The sequence below is a fragment of the Rhipicephalus microplus genome, chromosome 1, assembly GCF_043290135.1.
Source record: "Rhipicephalus microplus isolate Deutch F79 chromosome 1, USDA_Rmic, whole genome shotgun sequence".
Taxonomy (NCBI): domain Eukaryota; kingdom Metazoa; phylum Arthropoda; class Arachnida; order Ixodida; family Ixodidae; genus Rhipicephalus; species Rhipicephalus microplus.
Genome location: NC_134700.1, coordinates 167,569,560 through 167,589,033, shown reverse-complemented (window position 1 = coordinate 167,589,033; position 19,474 = coordinate 167,569,560). Strand labels below are relative to the sequence as shown.

Below are 19,474 nucleotides of genomic sequence, written 5' to 3'. Positions count from 1 at the left end.
TCGATCGAGTGCTCCGACAATGGCTCTGGCTTTTGGCTAACGGTCACTTGAAAGTTGCCAATACTGGAAGACTAAAAGCATTTCACGTTTAAAAAGCTACAAATTTCCATATACCACGTATTAGGGCAAATAGAGACTCAATGACAAACTTTCATAAAAGGTGAAATATGTCAGCGCCTGTATTGACTTCAGCTATTAAAGTGCCCCCAAGTGCGCAGGACCCACAGCCACTTAGCTGCAGCACAAGTTTATGGGCTATAGCTAGCTGCTCAAGTTGGACTACACGTGTACTGCAAAGGCCCTTACTTGAGTCTCTTGATGTGGCACAGGTCGACAAGCCGCTGAAGGCAAGGAGCCTTGAGTGCAGTGGGCTCATAGTCTTCGTCACGAGCCTCATCGTAGCTGCAAGCATGCTTTGCGACAAATTCCCCGTGTTTCAGCAGCTCCTCTTCAGAGAAGGACTCGTCATCCCCCAGTTCTGGCACCACGGCATCCTGCAATCAAATCACACACCATCACTGTCACTGCAAAAGTGCAGTCACCAAGCTAACTCAACAAAATGGTGCTGTGTCATTGGGATGTACTAAAGTCAGGTCAGAGGAAAGTGTAGCGTAACCTCGTCTAAATAAAAACACATCTGAAACTAGAATCTATTCGCGGTATCCGATAGTCTCCACATACCTGGAAAGTGATAATGCAAAAAATTGCGATCAGATGTATATAAAGGAAATGCATGCACAATCTTATATACTAGCACTAGAAGCCATTTTACACTGCAATGATGCCTTCATTCTCTTTAGGAGTTATTTCTACAATTAAGCACACGATAAGTCAAGAACTCACCTGTATAATTTTTACAAGGCTTTCGTAGCTACAGTCACTGTCACCACTGATAGCATCCACAACCAACTTTGTAAGATACATCTTACGTCGCAGTGGCTTTACAAAATCAGCGTAGACCTCGTGCTCATTGGAGATGTAGTAGTCAGCAAAATCTGTGAAGATGAAAAGCGCTGAATGCTTAAAACAGCCTCTTAATAAGCTGTAGTACTATACAGGCTTTACAGTATCTTTCTGTACAGAGGATTTTTTATGTAGAATTGAAATGAATGAACTGTACAATTTTAAACAGATAGATACAGTGTCCCATCTTTTATAGAAACATCATATAATTCAGGAACTGAGCCCCAGTTATCACAATTTCCAGTTGTTTAATAAGGCAGAGAAACCTTTTCTAAAAAGGAAACTATTTTATTGCAGAGAACAAAAATTGTATTGTTCAAAAATGTTGCATAGCCAAAAAATTAGAAGAAAAAAGTCGGTTGGTCACCAGCTAATACATCACTGACAGCAGCTATGTGTAATGAACAATGAAAGTGAATGCGTGCTTGCCTCTCTGTCTTTAATGTTGTCTTCCCCCATTCACAATGGTCTAGTGGCTAAGGCACTCGGCCGCTGACCCACAGGTCGTGGGGATTGAATACCGGCCATGGCAGCCACATTTTCGATGGAGGCGAAAATGCTTGAGGCTCGTGTGCTTATATTCAGGTTCACATTTAAGAACCTCAGGTGGTCGAAATTTCCAGAGCCCTCCACTATGGTGTCTCTCATAATAATATTGTTAGGTAGGTGTTTGTGCCATTGTGAACTAGAGCATGCTACTTGGGCATAGAACCGATGGTGTCGCTCTTGCATTTTAATGGAGGTGCTGGCTGGTCTCTACAGAAGTTGAACATGGATCTCCGCAGCGGACGTCACATCGGTTCCACTGCTATGGCTAGCGACAGTGTCCCAGCTACTCGGGCACCAGTGCAATACGTCATGACTCCGCTACGTGACCCGGGAATCTTCATTACAGGTGGGATCCAACACTAATGATGGCGAACGTAATTTTCAACCTGAGGGGGGGGGGGGGGGGGGGGGGGACACTGCAAAGGCATGGTTTGAGAAGCGCAAGCCACACTCACAAGTTAGAGCGTTTGCAAAAAGAGGCTGCGTGATCTTTTCAGGAGACCAATCGGACGCCGAGAAGACGCCCAGAAGCAGCTCACGCCCCATGCCCAGACGTCCACTGAGTCGCACATTTAACACATTCAGGACGTCCTGGCACTTTGCCGAAAAATGAATGAGAAATGCCGGAGGCAGATAAAGTCGGACAAATTATGAAGGGCATCGCCGACGATGCACAACAGCTGATTTTCTAATAGTGCCACCACTTGGAGCAATGAAAAGGCGAGCATGTCGTGCAACGCTTAGACCGGCTTCCCAATATAGCTCCGACCTCATCCTGCGATGAACCTGCGCCGTTGCATCAACCAGCATCACCAAGTTTGACAAAAGCCATACATCACGAACTTGAGGCTACGGCTCCGAGCTCTCGTGGTTTCCATATGCATGAAGACCTCACGATCTCGCTCATTCCAGCTGTCGTTCACCAAGAAATTGCGAATATGAACATCCCATCAGGCGTTAGCCCACGTACCACCTTTATCTCGTTTGATCACTTCCTCCGCTGCACCTAGACAGTACTCCGCTACACGGCACCAGAACCCCTGAGGGGCGAACACCGGATGACAGACCAATCTGCTTCTTGTGCTCCCGGATAGGTCATATCTCCCGCCACTGCCATAATGGCTGGTATTCATTGCCTTCACCATATGCTAACAGTCGCTACAAACGTGCATCTCGTCCTCTGTCGCCTCAAGTTGAACCGTCCAATGCTGACCCTTCCACCTCTCGATTCACCGCTAGCCGTTCGCTTTCTACGCAATGCCGTCAGTCCCTTTCGCCTACATCTTGGCGACCCACGTTCCCATCCTACCCAGGCCATTCCTCGGGAAACAAACCAATGCAGATCCTGGAGGTGACTGATTGATTGATATGTGGGGTTAAACGTCCCAAAACCACCATATGATTATGAGAGACGCCATAGTGGAAATTTCGACCACCTGGGGTTCTTTAACGTGCACCCAAATCTGAGTACACGGGCCTACAACATTTCCGCCTCTATCGGAAATGCAGCCGCCACAGCCGAGATTCGATCTCGCGACCTGCGGGTCAGCAGCCGAGTACCTTAACCACTAGACCACCGTGGCGGGGCAGATCCTGGAGGTGAGGCTGCGTCGATTACTGACAGTAAAACTTCTGTTGATCTTTGCTCCTAAATAAAACCTAATCGAATTTTTTGATCATGTGCCCATCACTTAACCTATGAGTAGCCAATGGCAGCACAACTGCTATAATGAGAATGTGTACCGCCCGTACCACCATCACCAACCGCTCAATGTTAATTCTGTTCACTGTACTCACGAAGTGCCCTCACACGGTTATTCTAAGAACGAACCTTTTGGCGGTTCATTCTGCGCCTATCAAATGCTTAACCGGTATTCTGAGACTTGAGCTACCCCAGTGCTGTGCCGACGCCACCGCTGGTATCTAGCCCCGACTTCGCTCCACTGACTGTTTGGCTGCGACCTGAGGCGGCGACCTATGTGCTGGTGTCACCTTCCGCACCACTTCAGGATAGTGATTACACTGTGTCCCCACTTTACGACATCCTACTAGAGCGCCAAATAGCTCTTCCTTGCTCCATCATTACGCTCACGAACAACCGCGCATGGCTTCCTCCAACGAACATTGGCTCACCCACAAGCTCCTCATGAGGGTGTATCTCTCGCTGTATCGTCCCATTTGGAAAACTACGGAGTATGTGCACTAAGCTATGAACAACCATCCGAGTTTGATCAACCTTCAGCACTGGCGACGCTAGCTAAGGGCAAGTTCACCAAAATTATAGCTCGTGACCTGCAACCTTTATACACTGACACCCTCCGTCGCATTTTGATGTCCTACAAAGACATACGCAGAAACCTGGATTTAACGAACCCGAATATAATGAAATATCAGTTATAACGAAGTAAACTAAAAATAGTCTTGCAATAGATAGAGTGTTACAAATATACCTATATACGTTATAACTAATTTTTGAATAAATTGAACGTATTTTTGTGTAAGATGCAACTTTATTTTAATGAGGTTTGAGTGTATTTGATTTCAACAATCACATGTTAGGTCGAACCCACAAAGTTACTCATCTGATCCACACTGGTGATGCTCTGCCCATCCATAGGTGTGCCTATCGTGTGTCGGTGGCTTAATGTCACATCATGTAAACAGAGGTCAAGAAAATGCTCTCCAAGAACATTATCGAGTCCTCCTCCAGTCTGTGGGCATCCCCTGTCGTTTTAGTAAAAAAGGAAGACAATACTTGGAGGTTCTGCATAGATTATTGTCATCTGAACAAAATCACAAAAAAGGACGTTTGCCTGCTTCCCCGTATTGATGCCGCACTGGACTGCTTACATGGTGCCAGTTATTTGCTTTTAAATCAATTTAGGATCTGTCTACTGGCAAATTGCAGTCAATTGCACAGACCGCGAGAAGACGACGTTCATCACCCCAGGCGGTCCCTACCGATTCAAAGTAATTGTCACAAGTAAGAGCTCATAGAGAGAAAAAGAAGACAACGAAGTATAAACGACGCTCGGTGCTGCATGAGCGCACGCACCGTACAGCGAGAACCGAGGCACGTGACCCCAGCGGCGATCGCCACGTGAGCAGCGATGAGCTGGCATTGTCGACGTGGGCTTGGCAGCAGAAGGTTGCATCGCCAGCAAACACACTGGCAACGGGAGCGGCAGGACTGCAACTCGGCAACCTGTGATGCGGGCGTCCCGAGAAGAAAGAGACCTTGACATGCTTCGAGGAAGGCTGTTAGTGATGCAGCCGCCGCGCACGGCAAGCGCCGACGTCCTTGGCGCAAACCCCCTTTGATGCCAGCCACTGAAGATTTTTATTTATTAAATGTGGTTTGTTGTTAACGGAGTCCTGTCTCGGTTCATCGCCCGCAGCAGCCCCTAATCAGTGACAGTGATACCTTTCAGACTGTGTAATGCCCCGTCTACGTTGGAATGCATGATGGACTTTCTTCTAGATGATTTTAAATAGTCCACATGCTTATGTTGTCTAGATGATGTTCTTTCAATGACGCTTGGACAGCCACCTTCACCGGCTCTCAGCCATCCCTGATGTCTTCTGACGAAGCAGGCCTACAGCTAAATTCTGCGAAATGTCATTTCGGCCGTTGTCAATTACGAGTCTTCTGTAACCTGGTGGATGCTACTGGCAAAGAGCCTGATCCCGACAAAGTGCGTGCAGATCGCAAGTTTCCAACTTTTCATGCCCCTTCTGATATCTGCAGTTTTCTGGGGCTGTGTTCCTATTTCAGGTGCTTTATTGAGAACTTCGCTAAAATTCCTCGTTCTGTCACAAATATTCTTAGAAAGGACAACTTTTCTGTTGAGGACCTGAGCAAGCCCAGGCATTTTCAACGCTTACGAGTCGCCTTGTGAATCCGCTCGCTATGAGTCATTTTGACCCATCTCCTTAATGGAAGATCGTACGAATGCAAGTGGCCATGGTATGGGCACTATTTTGTCCCGGCGACAGGGGAAAATCAAATGTGTATTTGCTTATGCTAGCCGCCTTCTTTCACCCTCAGAGCGCACTTACTTGATCACAGAACGTGAATGCCTCGCCCTAGCTCGGGCTACTGCGAAGTTTCGCCCATACTTGTTTGGACAACATTTCACTATGGTAACAGACCATCGTGCCTTATGTTGGCTCTCTTCACTCTAGGATCCTACGTGACACCTCAGTCACTGGGCTTTACGCTTCCAAGAATACACATTTTGTGTATCGTACAAATTTGGGACGCTACACAAGGACGCCGACTGCCTCTCCCGTTATTCTGTCGAACCACCTGACAGCAGCGAAACCGATTCGGATAACTGCTCAGTGACTTCCAACACATCACCGATGACCAGCGTTGCGACCCATATTTGTGATCCCTAATACAACGTCTCACCTCAGCACCACGGGACGGCTCCCTCCATGTTTGTTCTGTATGACAACACTTTATATCGGCACAATATGACACCACACAGTGCTGAACTGCTTCTCATTGTTCCTCAGCATCTGTATCCACCTATCCTCTCCCAATCACATGATGCTCCCACCGCTGGTCATTTGGGTGTTTACCAAACTTACGATCATCTGGGCGGACGTTTCTTTAGGCCTGGTCTATACCGTAATGTTCGGCGCTACATCACTTCCTGCAAACTCTGCCAACCCCCCCCCCCCCCCCCCCCCCAAAAGCCTTCTTTCTCTTCCACTGGGTACCTTCAGCCTATAGCTATCCTCAGCGAACCATTCTTTCATGTTGGCCTAGACATCCGTGGCCCCTTCCCGACGTCGTCAGCGGGTAACAAGTGGGGTGTCTTAGCGACTGATAATGCGACATGTTATGCCATTACGCGAGCCCTCCCCACTAGCTGTGCAATTGAAGTCGCCGACTTTCTCCTCCATCAAGTCATCTTACACCATGGTGGTCCACATCAGCTTCTGAGTGGTCGAGGTCGATGTTTCCCTCCGAAAGTTGTTGACAACATTCTCTGCTCTTGTGCAACGTCTCACAATTTAAGCACCGCTTATCATCCTCAAATAAATGCACTTACTGAGCACTCGCACAGTGCACTTACGTACATGTTATCGATGTATGTGTCTGAGGACTACTGGGATTGGGACTGCACCTTACCATTCGTAATGTTCACCTAAAATTCATCACGTCACAACATTACTGGTTATTCTCCGTTTTGTTGTATGACCACAACCCGCTTTTGCCTCTCAACTCACTACTTCCTTCAGAGGCAAACTCAACCACATTCTACACTCACGATGGCATCATTTGCGTGATAACAGCATGCCGCGTTGCCCCTGATAGACTCCTGGCATCTCTGGTAAACCAAAAGCACTGTTACAACAGCCACGAGTGAGACATGCATTTCAGCCCTGGCTCCCTGTTTTTTCTCTGGCAACCTTCGCATCGTGTTGGCTTGAGTGAAAGACTTCTGCCGCGCTTCGTTGGGCCTTACCGAGTTCTTTGCAGAGTTACCACAGTAACATACGGGATCTCGCCACCAGCCCCCAAGCTTTTGTCCATTTTACCAGCTGCTGAGATTGTGTACGTTTCTGGACTAAAGCTCTACATTTCGTTCACCAACCCAATGCACCGAAACAGTGCTACAGACGGTAGATATGTAGATGTTTGTACCACTGTGGATTTGAGGACACTACTAGACAAAGTGCTTCGGGCATAGAACCGATGGTGTCACACTTGTGTAGCGAAACGTCGGGGTTGTTCAGGTTAGGCACATCGGACGACCAGGGAGACGAATAAGTGTGGTTGAAACTCCGCGGAGGCAATCGATGAGAAGTCAACACGATGAATTCGGGGAGCACTCATTGGGGATTTATTTAGCTAACACAACTTCAAGTTACAAAATGCACTGGGTTACAAAGACAAAACATAGAAAATGGTGGCATACCCCTCGGCCCGCATAGCTGGTCTCCGGTGGCGAGATCCGCCGTTGACCCCGACTCCGCTCCGCTCACTTTTTAAGTTCAAACATCCCCTTTTTAACCCTTGGTTGAACAAAGAGTCTTCACAAAAACCAATCACATGTTGGGACTCGCAGCATCACAACCAATCACAGAAACACTTTCATAAAAGGCTTTACATTTGTAAAAACCTCCTTACCAAAATGAAACACGCAAAGGGAAAGGTCCTCCGCACGCGACACTCTCTCCCATGCCAGGCCGAGCTGCCTCCTTCGGCCGACTATCGTCGGCGGCCTTTCCCACGCTCGGGCCCCGTAAGTTCTTTCATTAACTGTTGCTTTCTAGAAACGTCCTTAAGAGCGATGGGTACACCATTGCTTACCAGGTGTACATGCGACAGCGAGGCGCTCCGACATCCTAACAAGAGCGCGGGGGAATATGGTCGTTTACCGGCCGCCACTATGTCTCGGTCAGGCTAAGTGGTCGCGTCCCCATGTCATTCTCAATGACACGCGTGCCTGTTAACAATGGCTTAGACTCAGACGGTGGCGCTGGACCTGCCTCTCGCTAGACGCTTTTCCTAGTAAGCTTTCCCCTTCTAATCCCGAACGGGGCGACCTTGACTGCTCGGTTTGTGAGCCGTAAAATGCAGCGTGTAGGCGCCTGTCCCAGGCTGGAAAACACGATTTATCCCACATTCCATTAAAGTCTAAAGCCGAAGCTCTGTAATGGCCAGAGAAACAAACCCAAAGGTAGAAGAGTACAAAGAAAGACTTAAAAAAGAAACAGAGGAGTTGGTTTTGCACAAATTTCCTGAGAAGATACTGGAGCTGGAAACCTTGCTCTCGCGACACCTCCCCCCTACGAAAAAGAGTGCCCCACTCGTTTTATCTGCAAAACACGACAATAAATAGACTAAATATACAAAAAGGTTTTGCATTCAACAAGTGTGTGAGATGTTTTAAAAAATTACATAAAACAACAGATGAAAAACAAAACAAAATCATTGGACACAGAAATATATGGGTTCACTCATCGGTACTGCAATACAATTCAGTGTCCGTTTCGTAAGCACTGACATTCTGTTGTGCGTTGTTATTACTTGAAAATGTCTTCCAGTCTGAGTAAAGTTCAGTGTCCGTGTCGTAGCTTTCGCACTGCTGTACTGGAACACTGGTCTGTGTCCCGCGCACACAATGTTGCAAACGGAGTTCCTGACCCACTCGCGAACCGCACTCGCGCACATCACCATTGGAGCCGCACTCGCGCACAACACTTTGATGCAATCCGTGGTCATCTCTCCTTGCACTGCACTCGCGCACAACACTTCGATGCAATCCGTGGTCATCTCTCCTGGCACTTCCCTCACGCACATCACCACCGAGATCGGGCACCTCATGATTATCATCAGACTCATCGTCCGCGTCGTCGGCATCGGAGCCCAATCGAACGTGGCAGGGCTTTAAACGCGCCACATTCACAACGTCACGCTTTTTCCCAGTTTGGTCTACCACCTCCCAGTTGTTCTCGGCTACCTGGCGCACAAGACGGAAAGGTCCGTGATATTTGTGAAGAAGCTTTGTCGTCTTCCCTTTCGCCCGGGAGGGAGTCCACAAGTACACCAAGTCGCCCTGATGATAAACAACACTTCGTCGCCTAGCATCATAGCTGCGCTTGTTCTTCTCCTGCTGACGCTTCTCCCGTTCATTTACTATTTTTCGAGCCTGCCGCAGCCTGCGGGCCACTTTCATTGCATCCAGGGTGTAGTCGAATCCGCGTTGCGCGCCCGACCCTACATCCACCGGTAGTGTCGGTTCATGTCCGTGAAGAAGAAAGAAGGGAGTGAATCCAGTCGTCTCGTGGGTGGAAGAATTGTATGCAAATAGAACGTACGGTAGGAATTCATCCCAGTCGCGGTGGTGTGAGGAAACGTACATGCTGAGCATGTCAGCCAACGTGCGGTTAAAACGCTCGCACAAGCCGTTGGCCTGTGGGTGGTATGCTGTTGTGGTGGCATGCTCGCTACCCACGAGCCGGAATACTTCTTCGGTCAGGTTGGCGACAAAGTGCTGCCCACGATCGCTTATTACTTTCTCCGGGGCACCATGACGTAGGACGATTTGTTCGACGAAAGCTCTGGCTGCTTCTGCGGCAGTGGCCGCTGGACACGCGACAGCCTCGACCCATTTCGTATGGTAGTCGGTAATCACGACGATGTAGCGGTTCCCTGCTTTGGATTTAGTGAAAGGCCCAATGAAGTCCATGCCCACCTGCTGAAAAGGTCGACCTGCAGGTGGGATCGGTTGAAGGAAACCGACCGGCCTCCCCGGTGGTTGCTTTCGTGTCTGGCAGTCGGGGCAGGGGAGAACGTACTTGCTTACGTACGAGAACATCTTCAACCAGAAATATCGGCAACGAACTTTCTCCCATGTGCGCTTGACACCTAAGTGGCCTGCCGTGGTGGCGTCATGGCAGTACCTTAAAATCTCAGATCTCAAGCACTTGGGGACAACGAGCGCAGCACGATCCTCCTGAAACCCTTTCGCCCTTCGATACAGTACACCGTCGATCAACCGAAAGCTCCGTGCCGTTCTTTTAGTTTTCCTGACAACGGGCGCATCCGGGTGCTCGAGGTGCTGCATAATTTCTTTCATCCATGGGTCTGCCCTCTGCTTTTTTCCAACATCCACCTGATCCAGAACCAGCAACGGTAAGGGGTTTTCTTCGCTTACAGGCGCGGGATCATGAGGAAGGCGGGAAAGCGTGTCGGCATTTCCATTCTTGAGGCCAGGGCGGTGTCGCAACGTTATGTCGAATTCCTGAAGCAACAGGGACCATCGCATAAGACGACCGTTCGGATTCCTTACTTTCATTAGCCAAGCCAGGCTGGCTTGGTCAGTCACGACCGTGAACTTAGAACCAAAGACGTATGGCCGAAACTGTCCGCAGGCGTACACAACGGCGAGGCATTCTTTCTCAGTGGTACTGTAGTTCATCTCAGCCTTGTTAAGGTGGCGGCTGGCATAGGCGACGACTCTCTCTTGAGTTCCAATTTTCTGTACAAGCACGGCACCAATGCCGTAATCACAGGCATCAGTGTGCACCTCTATCGGTTTTCCCGGCTCAAACTGACGCAGAATTGGGGCTGTGATCAGCTTCTCTTTGAGGGTTTGCATGGCCACATCGCATGCCGCATCCCAGACGAAAGGAACATCCTTTTTGGTTAAGTTGGTCAGAGGTCGAGAAATGCGAGAGAAATCTTTGATGAATCGCCGATAGTAGTTACAGATTCCGAGAAAGCTCTGTACACCTTTCTTGTTTCGTGGCTTTGGGAATTTTTCGATCGCTGCTACTTTGTCTGGGTCCGGCCGGATGCTTTCACCTGTGAGAATGTGTCCAAGATATTTGATCTCCTGGCGAGCGAAGCTGCATTTCTCGGACTTCAGTCGTAAGTTTGCCACGTCCAAAGCCGAAAACACACTTTCCAAATCTTGCAAATGAGTTGCCATAGTCTTCGAGAAAATAACGATGTCGTCCAAGTAGGCCAAACAAACTCTCCAGAGAAGACCACTGAGGACTTTGTTAATCATTCTCTGAAATGTGGCAGGGGCGTTGCACAGGCCGAAAGGGACAACATTGAATTCATACAGGCCGGGTCCACAGGAAAATGCGGTCTTTTGCTTATCTTCCTCCTTGATGCCCACTTGCCAGTAGCCTGATGTTAGATCAAGTGTGGTGAAGTATTTTGACCCCTGTAGCACGTCGAGAATTTTCATCAATTCGTGGCAGTGGGTGCACATCTTTTTTAGTGACTTCATTGACTCTGCGAAAATCGACGCAGAAACGCCAAGTCCCATTTGGCTTCTTCACGAGGACGACAGGTGATGACCAAGGACTGTGAGACTCTCTAATTATCCCATCGCGCAGCATTTCTTCTACTTGTTGCTCAATCTGTTGTCTTTCAAAAGGGGAATGACGATATGGGTGCTGATGAATTGGTCGAGAATCACCTGTGTCGATCACATGTTCAGCGACATGAGTCTGCCGGATGGGGTTGTCACTGCTCGTAAATAGATGGCGGTATTTCTCAATGAGCGACAGCAGTTCATCCCGCTCAGATGGCTGTAGGTGATCCCCAGTCTCTATGTCAAACTCTTGAGGCACTTGATCGCTCTCGGGGGCCGTGATTGCCAGCTGTGCGTCATGAATAGATGAAGCCCATCCAAGCTTTGTTCCGCTGAGCAGGTTTACTGGCGACATGGTAGGATTAGCTATGCGAATGAGGCCTCTCCCATGCACGATCCTCGTTATTGTGCGTGCAACCTGAAGTCCGTTTTTGAGCGTGCTGTTCGGTTCGACGAGGTGAATTCCGTCCCTTGCAACCTTTACTTCAATAGCGACTTCTGTGCGAGGTTCAATGCGAATTTGCTCGTGGCACCGCACTGCAAGTACATCATTATGTTCGGGGGCACTTGAGTCTATACGTAGCTGGAAAATTTCACCGTTTAGTTGCAGCTCTTTTTTGGAGAAGTCAATGAGAAGCCGGGCTGCTCGACAAAAAGGAAGACCACCGAGTAGCTCGTACGGGCAATCCTTGACCACTAAAAACGTCTCGTGAACTTTGGTGGTGCCAAATTCAAGTTTTATTTCAGCTTCGCCATTGGGGGTGAGCAAACCTCCGCCAATTCCTCGGATGAATATGTCTTTTCTTGATTTGAATGAAGTACCTATTTTGTTAGCTAATTCTTCTGAGATGACATTTACGGCCGAGCCGGTGTCAATTACAAGTTTTGTTTCTGTACCGTTGGCTCGTGTGGGGACTGTGAGAAGCTGACCTTCCGACAATGTGCCGATGGGGCGGCCGGGCTGGCCCCCTAGGCCCGGCCGTTCTCGTTTCCCGAAGGATTAGGCTGTACATTCTGATTGCCTTGGAGCTCCGCCTGATCGTTCCTGCCATCTCGGAATCGCTGCCAGCACTGTTGTGCTATGTGACCTATGCGGCGGCAAATCTGGCATCGGGGACGCCCGTCGTTGGCACGGGAAGTTCTCTGAGGCCACGGCATTGGGGGGCGACGCACCTCGTCTTTGATGCTTTTTAGCCGGTCAGACAGCACGGCGATCGAGTCCGCAATCGCTTTTAGGTCTCTTTCGCTGTCAGCAGCCTCCCGTGGGTGACGCAATTCGGCCGCGGCGCAAGTGGCGACACACGTAGGAGGAGAGTACCCTGTCGCTGCGGTGGGTGCGAACCCTACGGGATGCGCGATGTTTTGCATCCACGACTGTAATCCGGTGGAATACTGGATGCCAATCGGTTGTGGCGCCAACGCACGGCTCATCAAAGCTGCCAGATTTATGCGTTGCAAAATTTGGAGGAATGCAGTGCAGCTCTCCGGGTTTGCGATCATCATCTTCTCCAGAATATCCGGACGCAAACCGCGCATAAGGTGCCGCAACCGATCATCTTCCGTCATGGACGGGTTCACTCTTGCACACAGGTGTACGACGTCATAGTAGTACTGCTCGGGGGTTTCGGACGGCAATTGGGTGCGGTTTTGTAGCCGCAAATGGGCGATTTCGACTGAGTGGCGACTCGTAAAGGACGTTTTAAGTAGCGTCGCCCATTCTTCCCATGTATTAGGAGCGCCGGTTAGAATTTGAATGGTGTGCCACTTTTTCGCATCTCCGTCTAAAGCCAGATATAGAAATTTCACCTTCGTGGCTTGGTCCCAATTATTAAGTGACGCTACATGTTCGTAGCAAAGTAGCCACTCTGAAATAGATTCCTCCGGCGCACCTCTAAAGACTGGTGGTCCGACGAATGGTTTAACTTGGGGGGTAGACATAGCAGAGAAGAAGGTAGGGGGTTCCGTCATAGTAGAGCAGTCAGAGGTAGGTTCCTGATATTTGTTGTTGACTCGGGGCATAATTTCAGAGCGGGACTATCGTTACCGAGCAACCTCCACCACTTTGTAGCGAAACGTCGGGGTTGTTCAAGTTAGGCACATCGGACGACCAGGGAGACGAATAAGTGTGGTTGAAACTCCGCGGAGGCAATCGATGAGAAGTCAACACGATGAATTCGGGGAGCACTCATTGGGGGTTTATTTAGCTAACACAACTTCAAGTTACAAAATGCACTGGGTTACAAAGACAAAACATGGAAAATGGTGGCATACCCCTCGGCCCGCATAGCTGGTATCCGGTGGTGAGATCCGCCGTTGACCCCGACTCCGCTCCGCTCACTTTTTAAGTTCAAACATCCTCTTTTTAACCCTTGGTCGAACAAAGAGTCTTCACAAAAACCAATCACATGTTGGGACTCGCAGCATCACAACCAATCACAGAAACACTTTCATAAAAGGCTTTACATTTGTAAAAACCTCCTTACCAAAATGAAACACGCAAAGGGAAAGGTCCTCCGCACGCGACACTCTCTCCCATGCCAGGCCGAGCTGCCTCCTTCGGCCGACTATGGTCGGCGGCCGTTCCCACGCTCGGGCCCCGTAAGTTCTTTCATTAACTGTTGCTTTCTAGAAACGTCCTTAAGAGCGATGGGTACACCATTGCTTACCAGGTGTACATGCGACAGCGAGGCGCTCCGACATCCTAACAAGAGCGCGGGGGAATATGGTCGTTTACCGGCCGCCACTATGTCTCGGTCAGGCTAAGTGGTCGCGTCCCCATGTCATTCTCAATGACCCGCGTGCCTGTTAACAATGGCTTAGACTCAGACGGTGGCGCCGGACCTGCCTCTCGCTAGACACTTTTCCTAGTAAGCTTTCCCCTTCTAATCCCGAACGGGGCGACCTTGACTGCTCGGTTTGTGAGCCGTAAAATGCAGCATGTAGGCGCCTGTCCCAGGCTGGAAAACACGATTTATCCCACATTCCATTAAAGTCTAAAGCCGAAGCTCTGTAATGGCCAGAGAAACAAACCCAAAGGTAGAAGAGTACAAAGAAAGACTTTAAAAAAGAAGCAGAGGAGTTGGTTTTGCACAAATTTCCTGAGAAGATACTGGAGCTGGAAACCTTGCTCTTGCGACACTTGCCTTAGGGCATTAACGCTACCCCTCTTGCATGTAGTAAATATACTGTGACTACTACAACTCGACGCTTATCAATACTGTGCTATTGGGATGTTAAACCCCGGGCAATTATTATTATTATTAATGCTGTTTCCCTTTCTCCATACATTCATTGACAGTGATTGGCAAAACTCAGCAGATAAAGTAAACTTATGTAATTCCCTAAAGCCAGTACATGGTACCCCGCCAGGCATGGCTTCATTACGAACGTGCAATATCAACCACTCATCAGAGAGAGAGAGAGAGAGAGAGAGAGAGAGTGTGTGTGTGTGTGTGTGTGTGTGTGTGTGCATGCGTGCGTGCGTGTTAATGAGATCTAACAGACAATGATGCCAAGGAATGTATAAGGGAAGTTATTAGAACAAATGGAATGAAAATAAGAAAAAAGAAAAGTGGGTGAAAAAATAACCAGCCTTGAGCAGGAAGTCGCTCACGACTGGTTATTTTTTCACCCAGTTTTCTTTCTTCTTATTTTCATTCCATTTGTTCTAATAACTTCCCCTATACATTCCTTGGCATTATTGTCTGTTAGATCTCATTAATATTATATCAAAACACGGAAAAACGAGCCCTTAGGTATATACTTCTTTTCCTTATATATATATATATATATATATATATATATATATATATATATATATATATATATATATATATATATATATATATATATATATATATATATATATATTAGGCCTTATTCACATTGCTTACCTACATTGCAATGTGGCTGCAATTGCCGTTTTTTCCGGTGGTGCTTACATACAATTATTCTTACTTAGAGTTGCAAAATAACATTACTGAATCACTAACCTAAGATTAAAAAAAAAAAAAACTCCAGGCCGGCACGGAAGGCATACCACAGTCACAGTGAAAGCATGAAGAGCGGTCTTTCAGAAACTTTTCTAAACATCTTTTGGTAAATGCTACAAGCACCCTTGCTGGGTACCCACCACGCCCTAAATATTCATAATTTCTGCATAGTAGGTCAGCATTCACTATGCTATCCTTCTATCATTCTTCGGGGAAGTGTGGTATCCGCAAAACACTAGTAATTAATTTTGTGTTGCATTCAGTGGCTGACAACAATGAAGAATTACGCCTGAAGTGGGTATGCACCACAGTTAATAGGTGATGCAGAACAAGCTTTTGTAATGTTATGGAGAACTGAACGACCCCCTCGTTGCGGGATTTGCATTGTGTGACGCCTGGTTGTTCCTTTGCTGTTCTAAAACTCTTCATTACTCACATTAACTCGATTTCTTTCCCCACATCAAGCCTGTCCAAGGCAAGTTTGCGAATGAATCTCAAGCACTAGCGTGGCTCAGCGGGGGAATACTGGGATGCCACTCAGTGGACCCAGGTTCGAATCTCACTATGTCATCACATGTCTTTATGTTTCTTGAGTTTTTTTTTTCTTATTTTGTGCGATATTGATTACAGACACCAATGGTGGTGGCAGCGGCAACTACAGCGCTGCGCGTGACCCGAGTTGTGATCTAATAGCAGCTTTTGCTGTAAAAAAAAAAAAAAAGAAGAAAACTGAACCACCATGAGGAAAGCATACCACAGCTACAGTTCCACTAAGCAATTTCAGTCTCTAGGTTCCATTTTATTAGATAGCCTAATCTGTGATAAAATCCTTAAAAGCAATACAGTGAATACATGCACAAGTCTGGCCAAGAAGCACTGATGGATCTATTAAGGGGGAATGGCGGTGACCATATAAAATAGGAAAAACAAAGACAAAATACAAACCATACCAGTGCTCACGCCGATCACAGGCTTCTCACCACTGCCATACCCAGTTAACCACCATGACTTTATTGGCCCAATACCGCTGCATTGAATGCCTGGAATGTGACATGTACACTTTGGTTATGGTTGTAATGACCACACAATTGCAGAACTGCAATCATCATTGATTAGTAATGTATATCGTTTCTATCTTCAATGCATTAAAAGCATTTTTTAGGTATAATCAAGGCAGTAAACAATGAAACAATATCCGAAAGTCATGTGCCTCGACAATGAGCATTTTGACAGCAAAAGTATCTGGATAACAGAAAATTTCGTAAGGTTCAGTTGAAATTTTATGTTGCATGCGCACTCAGTATGCATAGTGAAGTAAGGAAGTTCAAAGAGAGGAGAGTCACTGAAAAAACGGCATTGGCAGATGAGTCCCAATCCCCCATGAGCGACTTGTTTTTACAATACCAGCGATTGTAATAGGTAATAAAAGAAGAATGCAGTATGAAGTTTAGAGGCAGTGTCCTAGTAATCCTTCATAAAATATTTTCTTTAAAATTGAGAAGAATTACACGTAAAGGAAGTTAATTATCTGTGAGTAAGCATTACACAAATTCTTTTTCTATGATTCTACATTAGACTCATTGTGAAGCCAGACAAGCCTTCAGAGCAAGGCCAATGCACACAGGTATGAGTCAAAAACCTCCATTTTCACTTACACATAGCTCCAGTCATATCTGCTTTATATAGTTGCATGTTTTTGTGTTCCTGGCACTACTCGTCGCAGAATTACTGTGCTATTCCATACTTTGTTTGACCACGACACAGCAAGAATTTCCAGTTGGCTCAGCATACTGCATTTCAAGCAGGCAGAGCTTAGGGCCAGCCAGTCACTGTGGTTGCACTTTAATGCTTAGCCACATTAAAAGAAGCATTAGCTCATGCATTCCTCAATATAACGAACTCAAATATAATGAAATATGAGTTATAACAAAGTAAATGAAAAGTAGTCTTACAATAGATAAAATGTTAGCAATAACCTCTATGATGAATTTTTGAATATGAGGAACGTATTTTCTTGTAAGATGTAACTTTGTTATAATGAGGTTTGAGTGTAAATACATAGGAATGAATAAACAGTGACTTTGTTGTCAACCACTGCACCAATTTTTATAAACTGGTTACATTTTTGCCCGCTGTAAGTAAAACTTTTTCAAATGAATCAAGCCTCTTGAAAAACCATATGTACAGGCACTGCACTAAAGCAAGGTGTAGGAGTTAGCTATTTCGTATTGCATAATGTTAAAGCTTCAGCCCAAAAAGGGTGCAGAGCAGATAAGAGAAGAGAGTGGGGGGGAAAGGTGCTGCATAGTTTGTTGCTTTTTGGGCCTAGTTTGTTTTATCATCCTAGTGCATAGATAGGTATGATTGTGAGCACATATATCGCGTATATATTTGAAAGTTCCTTTACTGCAAATTTAGTTGAGTGAGAGATAAAATGGATTGAAGTATGTGCATGTGTTGCGTGTGGGTCTCTGAGACTGTGTAGTTTGTGGAGGTGCTATAAATTCTTACCGAGTCTGTTTGCGCCTTATGGCACATGCACGTCTTGCAGATTGGCTGTAGTTAGATGATGTGTGGTGTTTTGTGGCGCAAGGGCCATTTGGTAGCCAAAGAGCGCCAGGTCATAGGACGAGAGATGTGAACAATGAATGTGTTGGGTGGCTGTATAAGGGCCTTAAAATTCCTCGCGCTAAGACGGGTAAAACATTGAAATAATAAAATCATGACAGTGAGGTGAAGTGTATAGTGAGAATCGGTGGCAAAAGGTTCTGATAACAAAGCACGGTGCAGATATTTGACACTAGCACAAGTGCCTCATCTGCACCTTTGTGTTCAAGGGCCGCGAGGCAGTGTAGTTAGGTTTAACAACCACTGAGTGACAAGTGGTGCCGTGCTTGCGCAAGTTATAGTTGGCGCGGTGGCACCAGCAGCAAGGTTAGGTGGGCCCACAAGAAACAGTTGGGAGGTCTCTTTCGGGGTTGGCAGCTGATGCCGACGGATGGCTCCCATGGTGGGTCTGTGGTAGACGACACCACAGGTCATTTCCCGTGGATCCTTTGTGGCGAGTCCAACATCGACGACGCCACATTCGCGATGCTTTTTGCTTGCTATGTTGCTTGTGTATTGTACTGGCATATTGGCGTAGGTTGTTTAGCATGTCACAAGTGATTTACTAGATTCGGCTGGCGATGTGATCATTTGCAAAAGAAGGCTAATAAATGTATGAGAGTTGGTTTGCCTGACGGCAGCTACTGTATCCGATTGTACAAAAAGGGCGGCTCTTTTCAGACCCCTCTAGTTGATAAAAGAAGAACGAGATGGTGCAAGTGCTAAGTGAACAAATAGGGGGAACAAGAAAGTGTGAGGAAAGGAACATAGAGGGACACAGAGTCACACACATGGTGTGAAAAATAAAGGATTGTGTTGTGAACATGGTTGCCGTTCGTCGAGTGTGTTGTTGAGCATGGCAGTTGGAAGTCTGTGCTTGTCCTCGTCGTTTCTGTGTGTCTATAAACCTTTGTGCACTGAAGCTTTAACATTCTGCACAACAAACAGCTTGTGTTGTTGATTTCCTTCTTTTTCATCTTCATGGGTGTGCCCTGTTTTATAATAGACAAATGGAAAGCAAACAAGAAACGATGAAGTGGAAAAGCTTCTGCCATTGATGACTCAGAGCACAATCTTCCACAGGTGACAACACGGTTGTCAAGGATTATTTAAGCATGCACTAAGCATTAGGCTTGTGCGAATAATTGAATGCTTCAAATATCCGAACGAATAGCAGGGTATTCGGATTCGCTTCTATTCGAACTTAAGCTATTGAAAATTTCTAAGTATTCGCAAGGAACAAATACAAGCATATAATTCCGAATGTACAACCTGTAAGGTGGTTTCACTGCAGTGTGGAGATGCTGAACCGTGTAAGCACCTATTCAAAAGAAATCTGCTCTGCCACGAAGCTTCCCTTCAAATTCAAAGGGGCTCTGCAACACTTTTTGAGCATTGTTAGAAAACGCTGCCGATCGGTGGTCGAGGCTACCAAGAACACACAAGCCAAATATTAGAGCGCAGCACGCGGCGTGCGATTCACAATGAATTCTCGTAAGTCAGCTAGAAGTT

General features: G+C 47.0%; 1 protein-coding gene across 5 annotated transcripts in view; it reads right to left on the bottom strand.

The window, feature by feature from the left end:
• LOC119178578 (DNA (cytosine-5)-methyltransferase PliMCI) overlaps positions 1 to 19,474 on the bottom strand; it is a 167,971-nt gene that overhangs the window by 103,008 nt on the left and 45,489 nt on the right. For all 5 annotated transcript variants that reach the window (XR_012893947.1, XR_012893948.1, XM_075887629.1 and 2 more), the window contains exons 10-12: positions 16,306 to 16,395; positions 844 to 995; positions 307 to 494 (exon numbers count right to left, since the gene is read on the bottom strand). Coding sequence is in view for 3 of the 5 variants with exons in the window: in XM_075887629.1 (XP_075743744.1) it covers positions 307 to 494; positions 844 to 995; positions 16,306 to 16,395 (430 nt within the window). In the remaining 2 variants the exon portion in view is untranslated. The remainder of the gene's footprint in view (positions 1 to 306; positions 495 to 843; positions 996 to 16,305; positions 16,396 to 19,474) is intronic.